This window comes from Pseudophryne corroboree, chromosome 7 (assembly GCF_028390025.1).
Source record: "Pseudophryne corroboree isolate aPseCor3 chromosome 7, aPseCor3.hap2, whole genome shotgun sequence".
In the NCBI taxonomy this organism is placed as follows: Eukaryota; Metazoa; Chordata; class Amphibia; order Anura; family Myobatrachidae; genus Pseudophryne; species Pseudophryne corroboree.
The window spans coordinates 282687342-282712238 of NC_086450.1; the positions used below are offsets into that span (position 1 = coordinate 282687342).

General features: G+C 46.8%; 1 protein-coding gene across 1 annotated transcript in view; it reads left to right on the forward strand.

Annotated features, from left to right (window-relative positions):
* ZC3H15 (zinc finger CCCH-type containing 15) overlaps positions 1–24178 on the forward strand; it is a 169805-nt gene extending 145627 nt beyond the window's left edge. The window contains exons 9-10 of the mRNA XM_063934165.1: positions 20052–20178; positions 23390–24178. Of these exons, the coding sequence (XP_063790235.1) occupies positions 20052–20178; positions 23390–23574 (312 nt within the window). The 3' untranslated portion in view covers positions 23575–24178. The remainder of the gene's footprint in view (positions 1–20051; positions 20179–23389) is intronic.
* The last annotated feature ends 719 nt before the right edge of the window (positions 24179–24897 follow it).

Below are 24897 nucleotides of genomic sequence, written 5' to 3' on the forward strand. Positions count from 1 at the left end.
GAACCTCCTAAAACCAGGAAAAGTGTCAGTGCATCATTGCACAAGGGTCCTGGGAAAAATGGTGGCTTCTTACGAAGCGATTCCATTCGGCAGATTTCACGCAAGAACTTTTCAGTGGGATCTGCTGGAAAAATGGTCCGGATCGCATCTTCAGATGCATCAGCGGATAACCCTGTCTCCAAGGACAAGGGTGTCTCTTCTGTGGTGGCTGCAGAGTGCTCATCTACTAAAGGGCCACAGATTCGGCATTCAGGACTGGGTCCTGGTGACCTCGGATGCCAGCCTGAAAGGCTGGGGAGCAGTCACACAAGGAAAAAATTTCCAGGGAGTGTGATCAAGTCTGGAGACTTCTCTCCACATAAATATACTGGCGCTAAGAGCAATTTACAATGCTCTAAGCTTAGCAAGACCTCTGCTTCAAGGTCAGCCGGTATTGATCCAGTGGGACACCATCACGGCAGTCGCCCACGTAAACAGACAGGGCGGCACAAGAAGCAGGAGGGCAATGGCAGAAACTGCAAGGATTCTTCGCTGGGCGGAAAATCATGTGATAGCACTGTCAGCAGTGTTCATTCCGGGAGTGGACAACTGGGAAGCAGACTTCCTCAGCACGACCTCCACCCGGGAGAGTGGGGACTTCATCGGGAAGTCTTCCACATGATTGTGAACCGTTGGGAAAGACCAAAGGTGGACATGATGGCGTCCCGCCTGAACAAAAAACGGGACAGGTATTGCGCCAGGTCAAGAGACCCTCAGGCAATAGCTGTGGACCTTCTGGTAACACCGTGGGTGTACCAGTCGGTGTATGTGTTCCCTCCTCTGCTTCTCATACCTAAGGTACTGAGAATTATAAGACGTAGAGGAGTAAGAACTATACTCGTGGCTCCGGATTGGCCAAGAAGGACTTGGTACCCGGAACTTCAAGAGATGCTCACAGAGGACTCATGGCCTCTGCCGCTAAGAAGGGACTTGCTTCAGCAAGTACCATGTCTGTTCCAAGACTTACCGCGGCTGCGTTTGACGGCATGGCGGTTGAACGCCGGATCCTAAGGGAAAAAGGCATTCCGGAAGAGGTCATTCCTACCCTGGTCAAATCCAGGAAGGAGGTGACCGCACAACATTATCACCACATGTGGCGAAAATATGTTGCGTGGTGTGAGGCCAGGAAGGCCCCACGAAGAAATTTCAACTCGGTCGATTCCTGCATTTCCTGCAAACAGGAGTGTCTATGGGCCTCAAATTGGGGTCCATTAAGGTTCAAATTTCGGCCCTGTCGATTTTCTTCCAGAAAGAATTGGCTTCAGTTCCTGAAGTCCAGAAGTTTGTCAAGGGAGTACTGCATATACAACCCCCTTTTGTGCCTCCAGTGGCACTGTGGGATCTCAACGTAGTTCAGGGATTCCTCAAATCACATTGGTTTAAACCGCTCAAATCTGTGGATTTGAAATATCTCACATGGAAAGTGACCATGATGTTGGCCCTGGCCTCGGCCAGGCGAGTGTCAGAATTGGCGGCTTTGTCTCACAAAAGCCCATATCTGATTGTCCATTCGGACAGGGCAGAGCTGCGGACTCGTCCCCAGTTTCTCCCTAAGGTGGTGTCAGCGTTTCACCTGAACCAACTTATTGTGGTACCTGCGGCTACTAGGGACTTGGAGGACTCCAAGTTGCTAGATGTTGTCAGGGCCCTGAAAAAATAGGTTTCCAGGACGGCTGGAGTCAGGAAAACTGACTTGCTGTTATCCTGTATGCACCCAAAAAACTGGGTGCTCTTGCTTCTAAGCAGACGTTTGCTAGTTGGATGTGTAGTACAATTCAGCTTGCACATTCTGTGGCAGGCCTGCCACAGCCAAAATATGTAAATGCCCATTCCACAAGGAAGGTGGGCTCATCTTGGGCGGCTGCCCGAGGGGTCTCGGCTTTACAACTTTGCCGAGCTGCTACTTGGTCAGGGGCACACCCTGGCTGAGGAGGACCTGGAGTTCTCTCACTCGGTGCTGCAGAGTCATCCGCACTCTCCCGCCCGTTTGGGAGCTTTGGTATAATCCCCATGGTCCTGACGGAGTCCCCAGCATCCACTTAGGACGTCAGAGAAAATAAGAATTTACTTACCGATAATTCTATTTCTCGTAGTCCGTAGTGGATGCTGGGCGCCCATCCCAAGTGCGGATTGTCTGCAATACTTGTACATAGTTATTGTTACAAAAATCGGGTTATTATTGTTGTGAGCCATCTTTTCAGAGGCTCCGCTGTTATCATGCTGTTAACCGGGTTCAGATCACAGGTTGTACAGTGTGATTGGTGTGGCTGGTATGAGTCTTACCCGGGATTCAAAATCCTTCCTTATTGTGTACGCTCGTCCGGGCACAGTATCCTAACTGAGGCTTGGAGGAGGGTCATAGGGGGAGGAGCCAGTGCACACCACCTGATCCTAAAGCTTTTACTTTTGTGCCCTGTCTCCTGCGGAGCCGCTAATCCCCATGGTCCTGACGGAGTCCCCAGCATCCACTACGGACTACGAGAAATAGAATTATCGGTAAGTAAATTCTTATTTTTCACACAGCAGTTGCTAGTTTTCCAAAAAAATATTATCTCATAGGAGAAAATCTGCTTACCTCGGTTAAAGCTCACCTGCCAACTAACTTTTGGATTTTAAAAGTGAGACAGTCACCAACACACCTAAGAAGCAGCTGACCTAGGTTTACAGTAAATGAGCTTAGAGTGACAGAGAGAGAGAAAAATCCCGGCCTCCCTTATACCAGCACTACTATAGTGTTACTTTATGTCCCCTCATGGTGTTGGTGGTTTGGAACTAGTTGTAACTTTTGGTGGTTGGGAACTAGTTGCAACTTTCACTTCCATTTAATTTTCTCTGACGTCCTAAGTGGATGCTGGGACTCCGTAAGGACCATGGGGAATAGCGGCTCCGCAGGAGACTGGGCACAACTAAAAGAAAGCTTTTGGTCTAACTGGTGTGCACTGGCTCCTCCCTCTTTGACCCTCCTCCAGACTTCAGTTAGAATCTTGTGCCCGGCTGAGCTGGATGCACACTAGGGGCTCTCCTGAGCTCCTAGAAAAGAAAGTATATTTTAGGTTTTTTATTTTCAGTGAGATCTGCTGGCAACAGACTCACTGCTACGAGGGACTAAGGGGAGAAGAAGCGAACCTACCTGACTGGAGATAGTTTGGGCTTCTTAGGCTACTGGACACCATTAGCTCCAGAGGGATCGAACACAGGACCCGACCTCGATCGTTCGGTCCCGGAGCCGCGCCGCCGTCCCCCTTACAGAGCCAGAAGCATGAAGATGGTCCTGGAAATCGGCGCCAGAAGACTTCGGTCTTCAACAAGGTAGCGCACAGCACTGCAGCTGTGCGCCATTGCTCCTCATGCACACCTCACACTCCGGTCACTGATGGGTGCTGGGGGGGGGGGCCCTGAGCAGCAATATGAATACCTTGGCTGGCAAAAAAATCACAATATATAGTCCCAGAGGCTATATATGTGATAAATACCCCTGCCAGAATCCATAAAAAAAGCGGGAGAAAAGTCAGCCGAAAAAGGGGCGGGGCTATCTCCCTCAGCACACTGGCGCCATTTTTCCCTCACAGCTCCGCTGGAAGGATCGCTCCCTGGCTCTCCCCTGCAGTTTCAAGCTACAGAAGGGTAAAAAAGAGAGGGGGGGCACTAAATTTAGGCGCAGCAATATATATTTATAAGCAGCTATAAGGGAAAACACTCAGTTATAGTGTTAATCCCTGTGTTATATAGCGCTCTGGTGTGTGCTGGCATACTCTCTCTCTGTCTCCCCAAAGGGCTTTGTGGGGTCCTGTCCTCTGTCAGAGCATTCCCGGTGTGTGTGCGGTGTGTCGGTACGACTGTGTCGACATGTTTGATGAGGAGGCTTATGTGGAGGCGGAGCAGATGCCGATAAATGTGATGTCACCCCCTGCGGGGCCGACACCTGAGTGGATGGTTATGTGGAAGGAATTACGTGACAGTGTCGACTCCTTACATAAAAGGTTTGACGACATACCAAATATGGGACAGCCGGCTTCTCAGCCTGTGCCTGCCCAGGCGTCTCAAAAGCCATCAGGGGCTCTAAAACGCCCGCTACCTCAGATGGCAGACACAGATGTCGACACGGATACTGACTCCAGTGTCGACGACGATGAGACTAATGTAACTTCCAATAGGGCCACACGTTACATGATTGAGGCTATGAAAAATGTGTTGCACATTTCTGATGTTACCCCAGGTACCACAAAAAAGGGTATTATGTTTGGAGAAAAAAAACTACCAGTAGTTTTTCCTCCATCGGAGGAGTTAAATGAAGTGTGTGAAGAAGCGTGGGCTTCCCCCGATAAGAAACTAGTAATTTCTAAAGGTTACTAATGACGTACCCTTTCCCGCCAGAGGATAGGTCACGTTGGGAAACATCCCCTAGGGCGGATAAAGCGCTCACACGCTTGTCAAAGAAGGTGGCACTACCGTCTCCGGATACGGCCGCCCTAAAGGAACCTGCTGATAGAAAGCAGGAGGCTATCCTGAAGTCTGTATATACACACACAGGTATTATACTGAGACCAGCTATTGCTTCAGCATGGATGTGCAGTGCTGCAGCTGCGTGGTCAGATTCCCTGTCGGAAAATATTGATACCCTAGACAGGGACACTATATTGCTAACCGTAGAGCATATTAAAGACGCAGTCTTATACATGAGAGATGCACAGAGGGATATTTGCCGGCTGGCATCTAAAATAAGTGCAATGTCCATTTCTGCCAGGAGAGGGTTATGGACTCGGCAGTGGACAGGTGATGCAGACTCTAAAAGGCACATGGAAGTTTTGCCTTATAAGGGTGAGGAGTTGTTCGGGGATGGTCTCTCGGACCTCGTTTCCACAGAAACAGCTGGGAAGTCTGCATTTTTACCCCATGTTCCCTCACAGCCAAAGAAAGCACCGTATTATCAGGTACAATCCTTTCAGCCCCATAAGGGCAAGCGGGTTAAAGGCGCGTCCTTTCTGCCCAGAGGCAGAGGTAGAGGGAAAAAGCTGCAGCATACAGCCAGTTCCCAGGAGCAAAAGTCCTCCCCCGCTTCCTCTAAGTCCACCGCATGACGCTGGGGCTCCACAGGCGGAGCCAGGTACGTTGGGGGCACGTCTCAAAAATTTCAGCAATCAGTGGACTCGCTCACGGGTGGATCTCTGGATCTTTCAAGTAGTATCTCAGGGGTACAAGCTGGAATTCGAGACGTCTCCCCCCTGCCGTTTCCTCAAATCTGCCTTGCCAACAACTCCCTCAGGCAGGGAGGCAGTGCTAGAGGCAATTCACAAGCTGTATTCCCAGCAGGTGATAGTCAAGGTGCCCCTACTTCAACAAGGACGGGGTTACTATTCCACAATATTTGTGGTACCGAAACCGGACGGTTCGGTGAGACCAATTTGAAATTTGAAATCCTTGAACACATATATTAAAAAATTCAAGTTCAAGATGGAATCGCTCAGGGCGGTTATTGCAAGCCTGGACGAGGGGGATTACATGGTATCACTGGACATCAAGGATGCTTACCTGCATGTCCCCATTTACCATCCTCACCAGGAGTACCTCAGATTTGTGGTACAGGATTGTCATTACCAATTCCAGACGTTGCCGTTTGGTCTATACACGGCTCCGAGGGTCTTTACCAAGGTAATGGCCGAAATGATACTCCTTCGAAAGAAGGGAGTTTTAATTATCCCGTACTTGGACGATCTCCTGATAAAGGCGAGGTCCAGGGAGCAGTTGTTAGTCGGGGTAGCACTATCTCGGGAGGTGCTACAACAGCACGGCTGGATTCTAAATATTCCAAAGTCACAGCTGGTCCCTACGACACGTCTACTGTTCCTGGGGATGGTTCTGGACACAGAACAGAAAAAAGTGTTTCTCCCGGAGGAGAAGGCCAAGGAGCTGTCATCTCTAGTCAGAGGCCTCCTAAAACCAAAACAGGTGTCGGTGCATCACTGCACGCGGATCCTGGGAAAGATGGTAGCTTCCTACGAAGCAATTCCATTCGGCAGGTTCCATGCAAGAACCTTTCAGTGGGACCTGTTGGACAAGTGGTCCGGATCGCATCTTCAGATGCATCGGCTGATAACCCTGTCTCCAAGGACCAGGGTGTCTCTGCTGTGGTGGCTGCAAAGTGCTCATCTTCAAGAAGGGCGCAGATTCGGCATACAGGACTGGGTCCTGGTGACCACGGATGCCAGCCTTCGAGGCTGGGGGGCAGTCACACAGGGAAGAAACTTCCAAGGACTATGGTCAAGTCAGGAGACTTCCCTACACATAAATATTCTGGAACTGAGGGCCATTTTCAATGCCCTAAGTCAGGCAAAACCCCTGCTTCAAAACCAGCCGGTACTGATCCAGTCAGACAACATCACGGCAGTCGCCCATGTAAACCGACAGGGCGGCACGAGAAGCAGGACGGCGATGGCAGAAGCCACAAGGATTCTCCGATGGGCGGAAAATCACGTGTTAGCACTGTCAGCAGTGTTCATTCCGGGAGTGGACAACTGGGAAGCAGACTTCCTCAGCAGGCACGACCTCCACCCGGGAGAGTGGGGACTTCATCCAGAAGTCTTCCAACTGATTGTAAACCGTTGGGAAAGGCCACAGGTGGACATGATGGTGTCCCACCTAAACAAAAAGCTAGAAAGATATTGCGCCAGGTCAAGAGACCCGCAGGCGAAAGCTGTGGACGCTCTAGTGACACCGTGGGTGTACCAGTCGGTTTATGTGTTCCCTCCTCTTCCTCTCATACCAAAGGTACTGAGGATAATAAGGAGAAGAGGAGTAAGAACTATACTCGTTGTTCCGGATTGGCCAAGAAGAGCTTGGTACCCGGAACTTCAAGAAATGATCTCAGAGGACCCATGGCCTCTGCCTCTCAGACAGGACCTGCTGCAGCAGGGGCCCTGTCTGTTTTAAGACTTACCGCGGCTGCGTTTGACGGCATGGCGGTTGAACACCGGATCCTGAAGGAAAAGGGCATTCCGGAGGAAGTCATTCCTACGCTGATTAAAGCTAGGAAAGAAGTGACCGCAAACCATTATCATCGCATATGGCGAAAATATGTTGCGTGGTGTGAGGCCAGGAAGGCCCCAACGGAGGAATTTCAGCTGGGCCGTTTTCTGCACTTCCTACAGTCAGGGGTGACTATGGGCCTAAAATTGGGTTCCATTAAGGTCCAGATTTCGGCTCTATCGATTTTCTTCCAGAGAGAACTGGCTTCACTACCTGAAGTTCAGACTTTTGTTAAGGGAGTGCTGCATATTCAGCCCCCTTTTGTGCCTCCAGTGGCACCTTGGGATCTCAACGTGGTGTTGGATTTCCTAAAGTCACATTGGTTTGAGCCACTTAAAACCGTGGAATTGAAATATCTCACGTGGAAAGTGGTCATGTTGTTGGCCTTGGCTTCGGCCAGGCGTGTATCAGAATTGGCGGCTTTGTCATGTAAAAGCCCTTATCTGATTTTCCATATGGATAGGGCAGAATTGAGGACTCCTCCCCAATATCTCCCTGAGGTGGTATCAGCCTTTCATCTGAACCAACCTATCGTGGTGCCTGCGGCTACTAAAGACTTGGAGGCTTCCAAGTTGTTGGACGTAGTCAGGGCCCTGAAAATTTATGTTTCCAGGACGGCTGGAGTAAGAAAGACTGACTCGCTATTTATCCTGTATGCGCCCCACAAGTTGGGTGCACCTGCTTCAAAGCAGACTATTGCTCGCTGGATCTGTAGTACGATTCAGCTTGCACATTCTGCGGCTGGACTGCCGCATCCTAAATCGGTGAAGGCCCATTCCACGAGGAAGGTGGGCTCTTCTTGGGCGGCTGCCCGAGGGGTCTCGGCTCTTCAACTTTGCCGAGCAGCTACTTGGTCGGGGTCCAACACATTTGCTAAATTCTACAAGTTTGACACCCTGGCTAAGGAGGACCTAGAGTTTGCCCATTCGGTGCTGCAGAGTCATCCGCACTCTCCCGCCCGTTTGGGAGCTTTGGTATAATCCCCATGGTCCTTACGGAGTGCCAGCATCCACTTAGGACGTCAGTGAAAATAAGAATTTACTCACCGGTAATTCTATTTCTCGTAGTCCGTAGTGGATGCTGGGCGCCCATCCCAAGTGCGGATTGTCTGCAATACTTGTATATAGTTATTGTTTAACTAAAGGGTTATTGTTGAGCCATCTGTTGAGAGGCTCAGTTGTTGTCATACTGTTAACTGGGTATTGTATCACGAGTTATACGGTGTGATTGGTGTGGCTGGTATGAGTCTTACCCGGGATTCAAAATCCTTCCTTATAGTGTCAGCTCTTCCGGGCACAGTATCCTAACTGAAGTCTGGAGGAGGGTCATAGAGGGAGGAGCCAGTGCACACCAGTTAGACCAAAAGCTTTCTTTTAGTTCTGCCCAGTCTCCTGCGGAGCCGTCTATTCCCCATGGTCCTTACTGAGTCCCAGCATCCACTACAGACTACGAGAAATAGAATTACCGGTGAGTAAATTCTTATTTTTCCCTGTCAGCACTGTTTCTAGGGGTTTTGTAGTACTTGGGATTTAATTATCTCTGTGCTGTATGCTATATTAGCTGTGTTGTACCTCCTGTTTACCTAAACAGTAGATACCTCTGTGGTGGGCTCACAGTTACAGTACCCGAATCACTTATTCTTTTATTAGTCTCAAGTTCAGTGCTTGCACCTTCTATCCACTTACATAGGTCTGGGTGTGCGTATATATAGTTTATGGGTTGAATCATGTCCTTCCAAATTCTCCCAAAACGAGAAGGGACCTACCGGACTGCACGTTTCTACTTGCGCAGCAAGCAAGGAAAACTTTTCTTGTTTGGTGCGGGACCACACAGGTCTCTGTGACCGTTGCCAAGTGGTTGCGCCTCCATGGGGCTGCTTCGGGAAGCTCCACTCGGTCAGAGCCGGATTGGGCTGCATCACTTTATCTGGCCATGCGGGAGTTGGCTTCTCAGCTAGCGGCGGCCAGGGCTCCTCCGGTCACCCGTTTCCACAGCGGATGCACTTTTTTCACAGCCACAGCATATAGCTGTACCAGCATAACAATCCATGACTGAACCAGTCTGGGTTCAGTGCCTGTCCCAGTTGGTACAGGGCTTAGTGCAGGTTTCACATAATTTGCAACAAGCACTGGGATCATCTTCAAAGCGCAAGAAGACTGGTAAATCTTCCTTACTGTTTATACAGTCTGATGAGTCCCAATCGGAAGGATTCTCAGAGGAGGAAGAGGTGGGGTCCCACGATTCAGAGGTAGAGGAACCTCAGACTCGGGATGGTCGAATCGATCTTCCAAGAGTGGACGCTGTGGTAGAGGTGGTCAGAGAAGTTCTACAGATTAACAATTCTGACATGCCTACAGATTCATAGTCCCCTTTTCTCTTACTTCCTAGAGGATGCTGGGGTCCACATTAGTACCATGGGGTATAGACAGGTCCACTAGGAGCCACTGGCACTTTAAGAGTTTGAGAGTGTGGGCTGGCTTTTCCTTCTATGCCCCTCCTACCAGACCCGGTTTAGAAAATGTGCCCGGTGGAGTCGGTCACAGCTAGGGGAGCTTCATAGGAGTTTTTTTAGTTTCATTATTTTTGTTAGAGTTTAGGCTCAGGGAGTCTGCTGGCAACAGCCTCCCTGCTTCGAGGGACTAAGGGGGGGGAGTAGTGTCCGCCCTGCGGTGCCTGAGCCGCTATCTCCGCTGACAGGACACTGAGCTCCTGAGGGGATCGAACATTCGCCGCCACAGGGGATCGCTCACCCCAGCAGCATGCCGCAACCCCCTTACAGAGCCAGAAGATCAGTGGCGAGTTAGTCACCGGCCCGCTTGACAAGCGGGGAGCTGGTGTGAAGATGGCGGCAACAGGGTAGGGAGCGCAGTACGAACTGCGCTCCGGGACTCAGCGGTACATGGTGCGGCGCTGTGAGGTGCGCCCTGAGCCAGCACCTACACTGTCCAGCAAGCCTGTCAGGGTCCTAGGATGGCTGCCAGCACAATTCCTCATGGCAGTATAATCTTCAGAAGAACGGTACAAGGGGGTTGTAGAAGGGGGGGTGGGGGGAGCTGTATATCTATACTGTGTAACCTATTAAGATGCACAGTAGGCGCTGGATAGGGGTTTACTCTATCAAAAGTATGATTTCTCAGATTTCTACTAGGGTTGCACAAATGAAACTGCAACTCAGATCTTACAGAACTCTATGGCAGTTTAGGCCGATTCTGTTCCCTCAGGGTCCCCTAGCGTACACTCTCATAAATGTACTCTTGCCCAGATTATGCAGCATGACATGGATACCGATTCTGACACGGGAGACGGTGATGGGGATGTGCTGCGGGGGGTGGCATCTCTTGCAAAAGGGGTGCAGTTGATGATTGAGGCCATTAGAGATATGTTGAATATTGCAGATACAACTACTGAGCAGGTTGAGGAGGCTTACTTCACTGACAATAAGAAAACCTCGCTAACCTTCCCTGCGTTTAAGGAATTAAGGGGCAGATGTATTAATCTGGAGAAGGCATAAGGAAGTGATAAACCAGTGATATGTGCAAGGTGATAAAGGCACCAGCCAATCAGCTCCAATATGTAAATTAACAGTTAGGATCTGATTGGCTGGTGCCTTTATCACCTTGCACATATCACTGGTTTATCACTTCCTTATGCCTTCTCCAGTTTAATACATCTGCCCCTAAATGCTATATTTGAGAAATCCTGGGAAAACCCGGAGAAAAAATTTCAGATCCCTAGAAAGGTTCTGGTTGCTTTTCCCTTTCCTGAGGAGGATAGGAAAAAATGGGAAAACCCGCCCATTGTTGACGCGTCTGTCTCCAGACTGTCTAAAATGGTGGTTTTACTCGTTCCAAGATCTACCGCGTTAAAAGAACAGTCTGATCGCAAAATTGACACTACGCTTAAATCCATATACACGGCTTCAGGGGCGATATTACGTCCCACTATTGCCTGTGCGTTGATTTCTAAAGCTATAGTAAAGTGGTCAGGCACGTTACTTGAAGATTCAAATACATTGAAGTGACGTTGAATTATTTTTACGTACCATGCAGGATTTATAGTGGAATCCATGAAAGACCTGGGTTCGATGGCTGCAGGGATATCTTTCATGTCTGTCACGGCTCGCAGAGGACTTTGGCTGCGCCAGTGGTCTGCCGACGCGGAATCCAGGAAAAGTGTGGAGAACCTACCCTACACAGGTCAGGCTCTCTTTGGGGAAGCGTTGGCTGCGCCTGTAACGAAGAAACCCTTTTCTGCAGCTACGTCACAATCCTTTTGGGCTGTCAAATCAAGAAAGACAAAGCCGTCTAACACCTTCTTTAGAGGAGGTCGGGCAAAATCCAAGAAACCTGCTGCGACAGGTTCCCATGAACAGAGGCCCGCTTCAGGTACGTCAAAGTCCTCAGCATGACTGTGGACCGCGCGTCTTGGAGGTAGGGCCGGTGGGGGCGAGGCTCAGACAATTCAGCCACTTCTGGGTGTTGTCCGGTCTGGACCCCTGGGTACAGGATATTGTGTCCCAGGGGTACAGGCTGGAGTTTCAAGAAACCCCACCTCACCGATTCTTCAAATCAGGCTTGCCAGTTTTATTGGCAGACAGGGCTGTCCTACAGGAAGCCATTCAAAAGTTGGAATAGTCACAGGTCATTGTACCAGTTCCACCTCATCTGCAAAACAGAGGTTACTATTCGAACCTTTTTGTGGTACCAAAACCGGATGGTTCGGTCAGGCCCATTTTGAACTTGAACTCCCTCAGAAAGGGGTTTAGTGATTTTAAGTTCAAATGGAGTCCCTGAGGGCGGTGATATCAGGTCTGGAGGAGGGGGAATTCCTGGTATCCCTAGATATCAAGGATGCGTACCTCCACATTCCGATGTGGCCGCAGCATCAGGCTTTTCTCCGATTCGCACTGTTAGACAGTCATTTTCAGTTTCAGGCACTTCCATTCGGCCTCTCCGCGGCACCGAGGGTGTTCACCAAGGTGATGGCGGAGATGATGGTTCTCCTCCGCAGACAGTGGGTGAATATAATCCCGTATCTGGACGATCTGCTAATAAAGGCATCGTCCAAGGAGAAGCTGTTGCAGTCCATTGTTCTCAAGAATCGTCTGCTTAGGGAACACGGTTGGATCCTGAATCTTCCAAAGTCCCATTTGGAGCCGACCAGGAGGTTGTCTTTTCTGGGAATGATCCTCGACACAGAAGTACAGAGGGTGTTTCTTCCGGAGGAGAAAGCGTTGGTGATACAAACGATGGTCCGGGATGTCCTGAAGCCGGCCCAGGTTTCGATCCATCAGTGCATTCGCCTTCTGGGGAAGATGGTGGCCTCTTACGAGGCTCTGCAGTACGGGAGGTTTCATGCTCGGACAAGTGGTCGGGATCTCATCTACACATGCACCAAAGAATACGTCTGTCGCCGAAAGCCAGGGTTTCACTCTGGTGGCTGCAACTGCCTCACCTTCTGGAGGGCCGCAGGTTCGGGATTCAGGACTGGGTCCTTCTAACCACAGATGCAAGTCTCCATGTACCATGTCGAGGGACCCAGAAGCCATGGCGGTGGACGCCCTAGTGACTCCGTGGGTGTTCCAGTCGGTGTACGTGTTTCCGCCACTTCCACTCATTCCAAGAGTTCTCATACTCATAAGGAAAACAAAAGTTCAGGCAATCCTCATTGCTCCGGACTGGCCAAGAAGAGCTTGGTACGCGGATCTACTGCTAGAAGAGCCGAGGCCTCTTCCTCTTCGGGAAGACTTGCAGCAGCAGGGGCCGTTCACTTATCAAGACTTACCGCAGCTACGTTTGACGGCATGGAGGTTGAACGGCAGATATTGGCTCGGAAGGGCATTCCGAACAAGGTTTTTCCTACCCTGATACAGGCTAGGAAAGGAGTAACGGCTAAACATTACCATCGTATTTGGAAAAAATATGTATCTTGGTGTGAGTCCAAGAAGTTTCCTACGGTGGAGTTCCAACTGGGACGGTTTCTCCTCTTCCTGCAAGCAGGTGTGGATATGGGCCTCAGGTTATGATCCGTAAAGGTCCAGATTTCTGCCCTATCCATTCTCTTCCAGAAACATTTAGACTTTTCTGAAAGGGGTTCTACACATCCAGCCTCCCTTTGTGCCGCCTACGGTGCCCTGGGATCTTAACGTGGTGTTACAGTTCCTCCAATCGGATTGGTTCGAGACTCTACCAGAGGTTGAGGTCAAGTTTCTCACGTGGAAGGCTGTCACTTTGTTGACCTTAGCTTCTGCTTGGCGCGTGTCGGAGTTGGGGGCGTGTCGGAGCCCCTACTTGATCTTCCATGAAGTTAGAGCTGAGCTCCGGACACGTCAGCAGTTCCTTCCGAAGGTTGTGTCGGCATTTAATATCAACCAACCTATTGTGGTGCCAGTTGCTACTGACTTCTCAATTTCATCAAAGTCCTTGGCTGTTGTAAGTGCCCTTAAAATCTATGTGAAGAGGACTGCTCGTCACAGAAAATCGGACTCTGTCCTCTATGATCCCAAGAAACTTGGGTGTCCTGCTACTAAGCAGATGATCTCTCGCTGGATTAGGTTCACGATCCAGCATGTGTATTCTACGGCAGGATTGCTGTGTCCTACGTCTGTTAAGGCCCACTCTACTTGTAAGGTGGGTTCTTCCTGGGCGGCTGCCCGGGGTGTCTCTGCTTTACAGCTTTGCCGAGCGGCTACTTGGTCTGGGTCGAACACGTTTGCTAGGTTCTACAAGTTTGATACTTTGGCCGCTGAGGACCTGAAGTTTGGTCTATCAGTTCTGCAGGAGCCTCCGCGCTCTACCTCCCGTTCTGGGAGCTTTGGTACATCCCCATGGTACTAATGTGGACCCCAGCATCCTCTAGGACGTAAGAGAAAAAAGGATTTTAATAACCTACCGGTAAATCCTTTTCTCATCCGTAGAGGATGATGGGCACCCACCCAACGCTTTGTGATCCTGCAGTGGTTACTTAGTTCAGTACTGCTTAGTTCTTGGTTAAGTACTGTTTTGACTTGGTAAGTGATATTGTTCAGCCGTTGCTGATGTTTCAAGCTAGTTAGCTTGGTTTACCTTGTGTGTGAGCTGGTGTGAATCTCGCCACTATCTGTGTAGAATCCTTCTCTCAAAGTTGTCAGTCTCCTCGGGCGCAGTTTCTACACTGAGTCTGGTAGGAGGGGCATAGAAGGAGGAGCCAGCCTACACTCTCAAACTCAGTGGCTCCTAGTGGACCCATCTATACCCCATGGTACTAATGTGGACCCCAGCATCCTCTACGAACTACGAGAAAAGGATTTACTGGTAGGTAATTAAAATCCTATTTTTTCAAGCGTAAAAAGGATTCAACTGTTTTTCCTCTGGCTTCTAACCTGGACGACATTTTCGAAGAATCTTGGTCTCATCCAAACAATAAATTTATAGTGACCAGGCACATCCCTTTATCCCATGGCTGAGGAAGACAGAAAAAGATGGGACTTTTCACCACCAGTGGACGCTCATATTGCCCGCCTGGTGAAATCTACCACTCTTCCTATTCCGCATGTTACCTCCCTTCAGGATCCAACGGACAAAGTTGGAGCAATTCCTTTAATCCATATACACCAATGCTGGAGCGGAGCTCAGGCCCGCTTTTGCCTTGGACTGGGTCTCCCTGGCAATAGGTAGTTGGTTGGATGTCCTAGCAGAAGGACTCCGGTCAGGCTCTCTTTTACTCTGACCTCATAACGTATGTGGATAACATTCAAGAGGCAAACACATTTTTAGGAGAAGCAGTGGTGGATGCAGATATTTTCTCCTCCAAGAATTCAGCTTCCTCTGTGGCAGCCAGATGAGCCTTGTGGCTACGCTCTTGGCACGCGGATAGCGAATCTAAAAAAGCTTTAGAGGCTTTACCTTTTGCAGGAGAGGTGCTATTTGGAAAGGAGCTGGATTACATTGTGGCCATGGTCGCAGCTTCAAAGACTGCTTTTCTGCCCTCAGAGGCACCAAAGACTAGCTCTTCTACCTTTAACTCCTTTCGACCACAGGGAAAGTCAAGAGGACATTCATCTTCCCGTTTCCAGGCTCCTCCCGCAAAACCACCAAAACCCAAAAGACGTCAGGCATGGTCATGAAAGCACCAGCCTCCAAAGCAGATTGAAAAATCCACAGAATGACTGTTGGGGCTCCCATCAGGATGCTTCCAGGGTGGGTGGTCGTCTCCTCCTTTTTGCCAATGTCTGGACACAGACCACATCGGGTGCCTGGGTCATGGGCATTGTGTCCAAAGGTTACTCCCTCTCCTTTTGGGGCTACACCCCAAGTCAGTTTTTCTCAACAGATTTGCCTGCAGACGTCTGCAAAGCTACCACTCTCCAGGACGCAGTCCGTTATTTCCTCTCAGCAGTGGTCATTGTCCCCGTCCCATCTCACCAACAGGGAACAGGATTCTATTTAAATTTGTTCCTATTTCCAAAACCGGATGTCTCGTTCCGTCCCATACTCAATCTGCAGAACCCAAATTTCTCAGAGTCCTGAGATTCTGAATGGAGTCGCTCAGGTCTATCCAGCAAGCTTTAGATCAGGGCGACTATATGGCCTCCTTGGATATCCAGGATGCAAAAAAAGCATTACGAGTTTCAGGCATTACACTTAAGACTCTCCACAGAACCGAGGGTCTTCATTAATGTGATGATTGACCACCTTCGGTTGCAAGGGGTCCGTGTTCGTCCATATCTGGACGACCTCATTCTAATGGCACAAACTCGGACCACTCTTCAGGAGTACATCCAGCACACATGGGTCGCTGATAAATTGGCGCGAATACAGCCTGGCCGGCTCTCAGATCATGGTCCACCTAGGAGCCCTCTTGGACACAAGTACAGAGTCTTCCTTCCAGATGACAAACCATAATCCTTCCGGCAGCTGATCTGAAAGTTCCTGGCTCAGCGAACGGTTTCCATTCATTTCTGCATGCGCCTCTTGGGAAAGATGGTCTCATGCTTTGAGATGGTGGAGTATGCCTAGTTCCATTCCAGACTGTTGCAACAGGAGCTCCTAATGCGTTGGAATCACTCCCCTCTACATCTGAAGTCACAAATGATCGTTGTGTCCAGAGTCTGTCTCCTCTGTGGTGGCTCCAGACATCTCCCCTAAACAAGGGCAATCCCTTCCTCATCCTGAATAGGGTTATACTCTTAACGGATGCCAGTCTCCAAATTTGGGGAGCAGTGATAGAGGATTATTACTTTCAGGGTCGCTGGACAGATTAGGAAACACAGCTTTCAATCAATGTTCTCAGACTGCAAGCAGTGTTCAGTGCACTCCGTCAGGCAGGTCCCTTACTGCATAACTGCAAAGGTTCAGTCCGACAACTATCGCCTACATCAACCATCATGGAGGACCTGCAGTTGAGCAGCCATGAAGGAAGTCAGCAACATTCTAAGGTGAGCAGAGGAATAGCTCTGTCCGCAGTATACATTTTGGGTCTTCTGAATTGGGAAACCTATTTACTCAGCAGGCAGGACGTCCATTCAGGAGAATGGTCTCTTCACCCAGAAGTCTTCGACATGTTGGTCAATCGCTAGGGTCGTCCACAGATAGATCTTTGTCTCCCGTCATAACCACAAACTTCCTCGCTATGGAGCGTGGACAGGAGATCCAGGAGCGTTCCTCGTCGACACCTTGGCAGTTCCTTGGACCTTTTCAGAAGGTTTATCTATTTCCTCCAATTGCCCTTCTACCAAGAGTTCTTAGCAAGTTGAAGCTAGAGGGCGTAACAGTCATTCTGCTCGCTCAAGACTTGCTGAAATGGTCTTGGTACCCAGATCTTCTGGGTCTGTCAGTCATACCACCATGGTGACTTCCTCTGCAATCAGACCTGTCGCAGGAACCGTTTCTGCATCCGGATCTGCGCCGCCTGTCTTTGATGTGTTGGCTGTTGAGAGGTCGGTCTTAAAGGCAAGGGGTTTCTCTGACCAGGTTGTGTCCACCATGATCTCGGCTAGGAGCCCCTCCACCGCTGGGATCTATTACAGATTGTGGCGCACTTCAAATGGTGTACTACACATCAATTGCAACCTCTCCAATCTCGTCTATCCAGGTTGTTGTCCTTCTTTCAGTTGGGACTGGTCTCTGTCCTCATTTGGCTTCTCTAAAAGTCTTTGCCCTCTCAGTGCTTTTCCAATACCGAATCACTCAGTCCTCAGCACGTTCCTGCAGGGGGTACTCCATATAAAGCCTCCCTATGTCTCACCTGTTCATCTGTTGGACTTGTCCTTAGTCCTCCAGTCACTACAAAGAGATCCATTCGAACCATTGGATGACATTGTTCCTCACTGGCTTATCTGGAGGATGGTTTTCCTTTTGGTTATCGCCTCAGCGCGCCGGGTTTCTGACTTAAAAGCTCTGTCCACAGATCTTTCTTAATTTTCCACCCGGACCATTCAGTGCTCTGCACACTCCTAGATTACCTTCCAAAGGTGGTTTTGCTTTTTCATATTAATCAAGAAATTGTTGTTCCATCCCTATCTTCTTCAGGCCTGCAGAGGGCAGAGATGCTGTGGCCACTTAGACATGGTTCGAGCCTTGCGTACTTATGTACGGCGCACTAGGCCTTTTCGCATGACAGATTTGTTGTTTGTCCTTTTTGGCCAGCCTCCAAACAAACCATTGCACGATGGTTGCGAGTGACTATTCGCTGGGCTTTTCTATTAGCTGGAAAGCCAGTTCCGTCATCGGTTGGTGCTTTCTGGGCACTTCGCCCTTGGGGCTTCTGCACAGTAACTTTGCAGGGCAGCTACTTGGTCCTCTGCCCATACCTTTCCCAAATTCTATAGGTTTGACACCTTTGACTCGGCTGACTCAGCCTTTGGGCGTCTTGTCCTCAGTGTAGCTCAGGAATGTTCCAGTCCTTAAGGGGACTGGTTTGTGATGTCCCGGTGTCCCAGTCTCAACCAGTGGGCTGACAGAAAAAACAGGATTTTTGTCTTCCCTATAAAATCTTTTTCTGAAGCCATGGTATACACTGGGCGCCCACACTTCCGCTCCTTTTTGGCGAGCCTTTGTCGGACATGGGTTTTTCTGTGAAGATACTGTGTGGGATTTTCCTGTATGCCTTTCCTTTACTGTTCTTCAGCTTGTAGAGTAATAATGGGTCTCTGTGGCCTGAGGCAGGCTGGGTATAGGGGAGGAGGGGCCTCCCAGACTACACTCAAGATTTAACTCCCAGTGTCCACCATGGCTTCAGAAAAAAAAAAAAATTTTACAGGTAAGACAAAAATACTGGTTTCAAGGGAAAGGGAAGAATTGGACTTGGTGTAGCGCACTCAAACGAAATATTTATATCTAAAATATAACTTTTATTATTATTTTTATTTAAAAAGCCAAGTACTGTGAAATATTAAAATGTATAACGACAAATGTGAGACAAAGTGCAACATATAATGTTAAAAACCCACACTCTCAAATTCCACTGTGCTGTGCAATGTCTTGTATATATATATATTAGATATATTCCAGGTTCTATGACCTTTATGTATCAAAGAATTGGTGCTGTCAGAATGTAATTCTAATATTTAGTTAGGTGCAGAACTTGCCTGAGTTTTACATCAATATTACATTATTTCCTGTGACTGATCTGCTGGATACCAATTTACTTCTAATGATACTGCTAAATTGTCCAGTATATTCAGTATATCCTTCTTAGAGGATAACTTATATATAACTGTATGTATGTTCCAATATATCCTTTAGTAGGACCTTCATACACCAGTTCCCAAAAGCCAAGGCTCCCCGCTCTCAGTCTCAGCTGTCAGCGCACTTTTGTTCTATCTTTATGAACCATACATGTATTGCTGTATTGATGGCTTATTGATATTCTCAATTTCTACAGTCAGTGCTTAAAACTGATTTGTAGGCAAGAATTATTTAGCCTATAATAATGAGGTTTATAATCCAGTTTTGCAAGGAAAATCCAACTTTACTTGAAATTGCATTCTGCGCTCTCAGTCTTAGCTGTCAGCGCTTGTGGATATTCTTCCACCTACTTAATTTGCATGTCCAGATTCCTAATATCAAGTATGGTAGTCTTCCTGTAAATGGGAGCCTGTCTATCACTATATAAACTTTAGCAGTGATGTCCAAAAACTTCCTTATAATTTTCTAATATCTCTGTTAATTGGTGCTCTCAGTCTATGCTGTCAGCACTCCTAATAACATAGGGGGAAGTATTGTATGAAGAAAAATAGCTCATACGTTTTAAAGATGGCTTCATTTATCTCAGACAGATCAGTTCTAATCATGTGTTGTATAACAGGCAAGTGCACTTTAATTTGCATGTCACAGTGTGATGGATCTAATGCCCATATCAGTCTTGTCAGGTTAGACAAAAATACTGTGTGGTTTGTTGTTTTTTTTTTTTTTTTTTTTTTACCTTTCTCAGAACAAAACCTGAATAGAAAGTACACTGATACAAATAAAAAAATAAATAAATATATATAGGTGTTATGTATATTTCTTCAGTCTTAGAAGTTCATAGATCACCATGTGTAATAAGGTGTAGGTAGACGCTAAGGCTGGATAAACACTAGACCGATAGATCGTTCTAGCAATGTACAGTATATAGTTCATCTGGGGTGTGTACAACCAGTATCTCTGTGAATGACATTGTTCAGACACTAGGTCAGCACTACAGCACAGCTAATGCCGATATATATCTGAAAGATACATTAATGCATGTGTACACAATGGCTGCACAATGGCTTCAGTGACTGCCAATGCCGACATCACAGCTGGGCGGGCAGTTGTGATTTCTGGCCGGACATATCAAGCGGCCGATTGGTAAGTGTGTATAGCTTACCTAATTGTCTGTTCTGTCAGCGGGTGGCCAAACAGATCTTGTGTACCCAGCTTTACATGGCTCCATATATTTGAAAAACAGCAGTAGAGTAGTAGCATCAGTGAAAAATGCATTGAGTGTACCTGTGTTTTGATAATTATTTTTTTTTTCTTTTTGTAAAGACTGCCACTTCAGATATTAAAGAGATAGATCTGAGCCGGTTTGTTCTTAAAGACGTTGACGACACAGGAATTACAGTAGCCAGCCTGGAGCGCTTCAGCACATATGTCTCATCCACAGATAAAGATGGTAGGTTTATTTAACATTCTTTACAGTTACTGTGTGTGTGTGTGTATGTGTGTGTGTGTGTGTGTGTGTGTGTGTGTGTCTGTGTGTGTGTAGCTCCTAGTCCTAGCCAGTTATGCATGCCCTAGGGTAAACATTACAAATTTTCAGTACTTGCTTTCCTGAGTTCACTTTAGTATTTGCCATGTTGAATATATGAATGTCTAGCTTTCTAGTTTGTGCACTTTTAGCCACTTAACTGGCTAATATGCTAATGTTTGCCAAAAACCACTCAGAAATTGTCGGGTTCTTATGATTTAGGTTAAAAACATTTACTTAAAAACTATCCAACACAATTTTATTTAAAAAAATAAATACATTTTCAAATGCTTTTATAATCATCGATTCAAGCATTTGTTGCTGATATACCGGTCCACCAGTTATCGGAACATCACAACTTTTTTCTTCCCCTGTAGCTGCTCCTCTGGGTGCAGCCGCCCAGTGTACACAGGGAAGGTAAAGGTTACTTGTTTTACATATCCCCACCGACTGCTACTCTCTGCAGCTACAGGGTGGGGGGTGCTGCCATGCTGTTTAATCAGCAGTGATAGCCTCCACGGTAGACACTGGAGGAGGAAACTAGCAAGCAGGGTTGGGAGGTCCCCTTGAGATTGGCAGCTGCTGGAAGTTGCCACCACGTCGGGCAAGTGGTTAAAAGGCAGTGATGTTTTAAAGAACATCCTCTTTCTCCTTGGAAGCACTTACTCTCCGGAAATTTCTTTCAGAGCAGCTATGACCAAACTCTGTTTTCTGAGTAATGCTAGACTGTTGGCATTACCAACATTAAAAACCAGCTCTAACCAAACAAGGCTGGAAACCATTAACTGGGGGAGCATAGGAAATTATTCATTTTTAGTGAATGTCTCTATAGCAGGATTAAGAAAAGTCACTTCACTTCCATTTTTGGAAAGGGAGTTAGTCCCTTGGTGCGAGAATACGGTATACCGGTCTATTTAGAGATCAACATAATCATATATCACCGAGATACTATGTGATCATTAAACATCACAATGTATAGTAGTTGTTGAAGAACAACGGCAGACTTTCTAAAACTCATTTAGATGAAGTGATGATTTTATTCTTTCATACGCAGTAAATAGTTGCCAGTTACATATAAGATGAAAAGTTAAATGGCATCTGTTCGGAAAGTCTGATATATCCTTATAAGGTGTAGTGAGGGACTGTGGTTGCCAGTACTCCATTTAGAAATGAAAGGTACTCTGTTGGGGGGAAGGTCATGTAACCCGTTCACTATAGTCTCTTTTCTACCTATGCTTTATAAGGCAGGATCGGCAGAGTGACATTGCAGGGTCCCTCCTTGTACAGTATGCTGCATAGGATGCTCTGCAGATGTGGGAGACTGTGGAGCATAACCAATGCTTTTCACCTAATCATGGGCTTTCTCAGGGTTGTGTCATGGGATCATTGGTGCTTTTTAATAGTCCCTACTTAATTGGTAAATGTGTGCCATATCATTCTTTCGAAATCGCTGTTTCATATGAATGTAATTCCAAGGTATACGGCACCACCAGGTGGCATCGTAGAAGTGTGGTGATAAAGTTTTATATTATTGTCCTTATCAGAACTGAACGATGTATGTATCTATCCACTGGTTTAGAGAAGATCTGCATATCATTCGTTAAGTTGAACGTGATGAAAAAGATAACATTAAGCTTACAGCTACTTACTGCGTATGAAACTAAAAACAAGCTCCGTGTCGGCGGCACTCAGGTTACCTGCACTTGTATGACTTTATTTTCTGAGTGCCGCCGACACTGTGTGTATTTTGGCTTCCCGGCTTGTGGGAGACCTACAGAGGGCACCGGAGCATTATTTTATGCATGGGGAGTGCTGCCTGTTGGGACACTGTGTGTGTGTGTGTGTGTGTGTAAGTAATTGTGTATGTGTGTGTGTATGTATGTGTGTGTGTATATATATATGTGTATATATATATATATATATATATATATATATATATATATATATATATATATATATATATAAAATATGGGCCAGATTCCGAGCCGCACACAATGCCGATGTTCACGTAGTTGAGCTATTTTTTTTTTAGCAATGGTGCATATGCCCAATTTCCTAAATACGCCCACAGTGCATGCGTAACACATAGTGTACGCACAAAGGCGCTGTTGTATATCAGAAATGTTGTGGTAAAGTGATGGGCATTTCCGGGAGGTGGCTAGCAGTGCACACAAATATTGGTCTATTCAGTGAGCGTGATATAGGTGTGTCATGGGCATGGCAGTTCAAGTTGCTGAATACACAGACACACAGGCATAGGAGGCAATAGTCAGACGGAGACACTGCACCTGGCATAGGGGTGGTGAAAGTCTCTATGGTGACTTATAAGACGTAGTAGTCAGTATTACTGTGTCTCCAGCTCTGAAAGTGGCATATCGGTCCTTTTACGGCTGCATGGATGTACACAAGGGAAGGAGTTTATAGCAGCATTTGCGTAAAGTCACAGATGGGCTTTGATCTTTTTAACCTGACTTTCCTTTCTGTGCTTTTTCCCCATTATCCTCATCCTTTGTTTTTTGGGCCTGGTCCTTTGTCTTTTAGACTATCTTCGATGCCCTTATCCACTCGTAATTTATTGTTTCTATGGCTGCTGCTTGACATTTCCGTTTTGTTTTGCTTGCCTTTCACACTCTCTTTACTCTACCTTCTAGACTTGTACCTCAAATATCTCTGAACTGCCCCTTAAAATTTGTGTGTGTATGCTTTTCTACCAGTAGTGTCTGGTATGGATTTTATCAGTCAAATGCCACGTTTGTAACATATATTCCCCCACCCCCTCATGAAAATGCAGTAGACTGGAAGCAAAATGATATTGTCTTTCAAATGTTTGCATAGCTTTGAACAAGAGTTCAGCTAGGGAGTTAAGGGGGGTACACACAGAGAGATCCGTGCTTAAATTCTAAGCAAACTGGGTGAAATGAGCGCGCACCCCCCTCGCACAGCACACAACGCGCTGTGTGCTGAGCGGTCTGTGCTAGATCGCTCAGCACGCATCTCACCCCGTGGTCTCCCCGTGTATATGGGGCTTTAGTCTTTTAATCTGGAGAGGGCTAAAGGTGTTGCTGTCAGGTAGACAGGAAGACCTTCATACAAAACTTGATTGATTCTTACCAATTCATATTTTATCTTCATTCAGACATAAAGTTAAATGAAGCGTCTGGAGGTGAAATCCGAAACGGAGACCTTAATGATTATGAAGAACTAAGTGGAGAAGAGGATCAGGAAAATAATTTTATGGATGCTGTCCCTGTTGATGAAAATCTTTTTACTGGAGAAGATCTGGATGAACTTGAGGAACAGCTGAATACGCTTGACGAATGAATATCGCCATACACATCATTAGGATATTCAGACTGCCAAGTATTTTCAACTTTTTTTTTTTTTTTTTTGATGAGGGAAACTTCCTAGTTCCTTTAACTGCTTCTAAAGTGCACATCAGAAAAAAAAAATCAAAGCAAACATTCTTCTTGTGATGTAATTTTGACCACTGTATAAGTGGTCAGACTCTATAGGAATGGCAAATAAAGATCTCATTTGGATGGACGTGATCTATTTTATTTAATACATTGTGTTTTATGTTTGCGATCTGTCTTGATTTAATAAAAACATAAGGCAACACGTTTCCATGAGTCTTACCACGCTAAATCTGAGACTGCATTAAGCATTACCTCTTATTTATGTACAAAGTCATCATACGTTAAAACAGGACTGCAATCAGCATTTTACTATTGATGTGGAGGTATGTCACCCCATTGTTATATATTGTATCAAGACATTTGAAACTGTATCAACCTTCTGTTCTGCCTCTGTGCTGATGCATTGTACATACCCATGTAGGCCACTCCTTTCTCAACACCATCCGATTCAGTCTCCATCTATACTGATGTGTCTTGCTGACAATCCGAGAATAAATAATTTTGTACAATTTTCTCCTTTTCTTTAGAGAAGCATGGATTGTGATTTCCTATATATGAATGAGAAGGTTATAGTATTGAAAATGTATGGTTTGTATGACTTGTTTCAATTGCCACTGGTAGGTATGCTTTTAAAACTATACAGAATTGTCTTCTGGGAGTCCAGTTGTGTACAATTACTATGAGGTTGTCACCAGTAAACAGCGCACTTAAAAGGGTTATACCCTAAATAAAATAGCAGTATGTATTGGAATAAAATGTACTTTTAACTATGAAAAAGAAAGCCTTTTGGCATTCCTCTTAAGATACGTAGATAAATATCTGGCATAGAGACGCGTGTCAAACATCCATAACATCTTGACAGTGGTTTCCTCACAGTCATACAGCCTGGAAGGGCAAATGGATTTTTTTTATTTTGTTTGTTTTGTTGTCACTTAAGTTTTTACTATGAACTGTGGATTTTGCAGCCAAGATGGTGGGGACTGCAGGGCTACAGTGTTTTCTCTGTTAGCTCATAGGGGACACTGGAGACAATGGCGTATATCTGGTGATGATGGAGTCTGGTCACTAGATATTTAAACTTTTCAGGGCAGCTCGGGCTACTCTTTCCCTACATCCTGCCCATGGCAGCCATTTTTCATTTTTTTTTTCTAGTGCCCGTTTTTTTCATGTTGTTATGCAGCAATGTTCTTTACTTTACACTTTCATTTTTTCTTTTTCTCTGACGTCC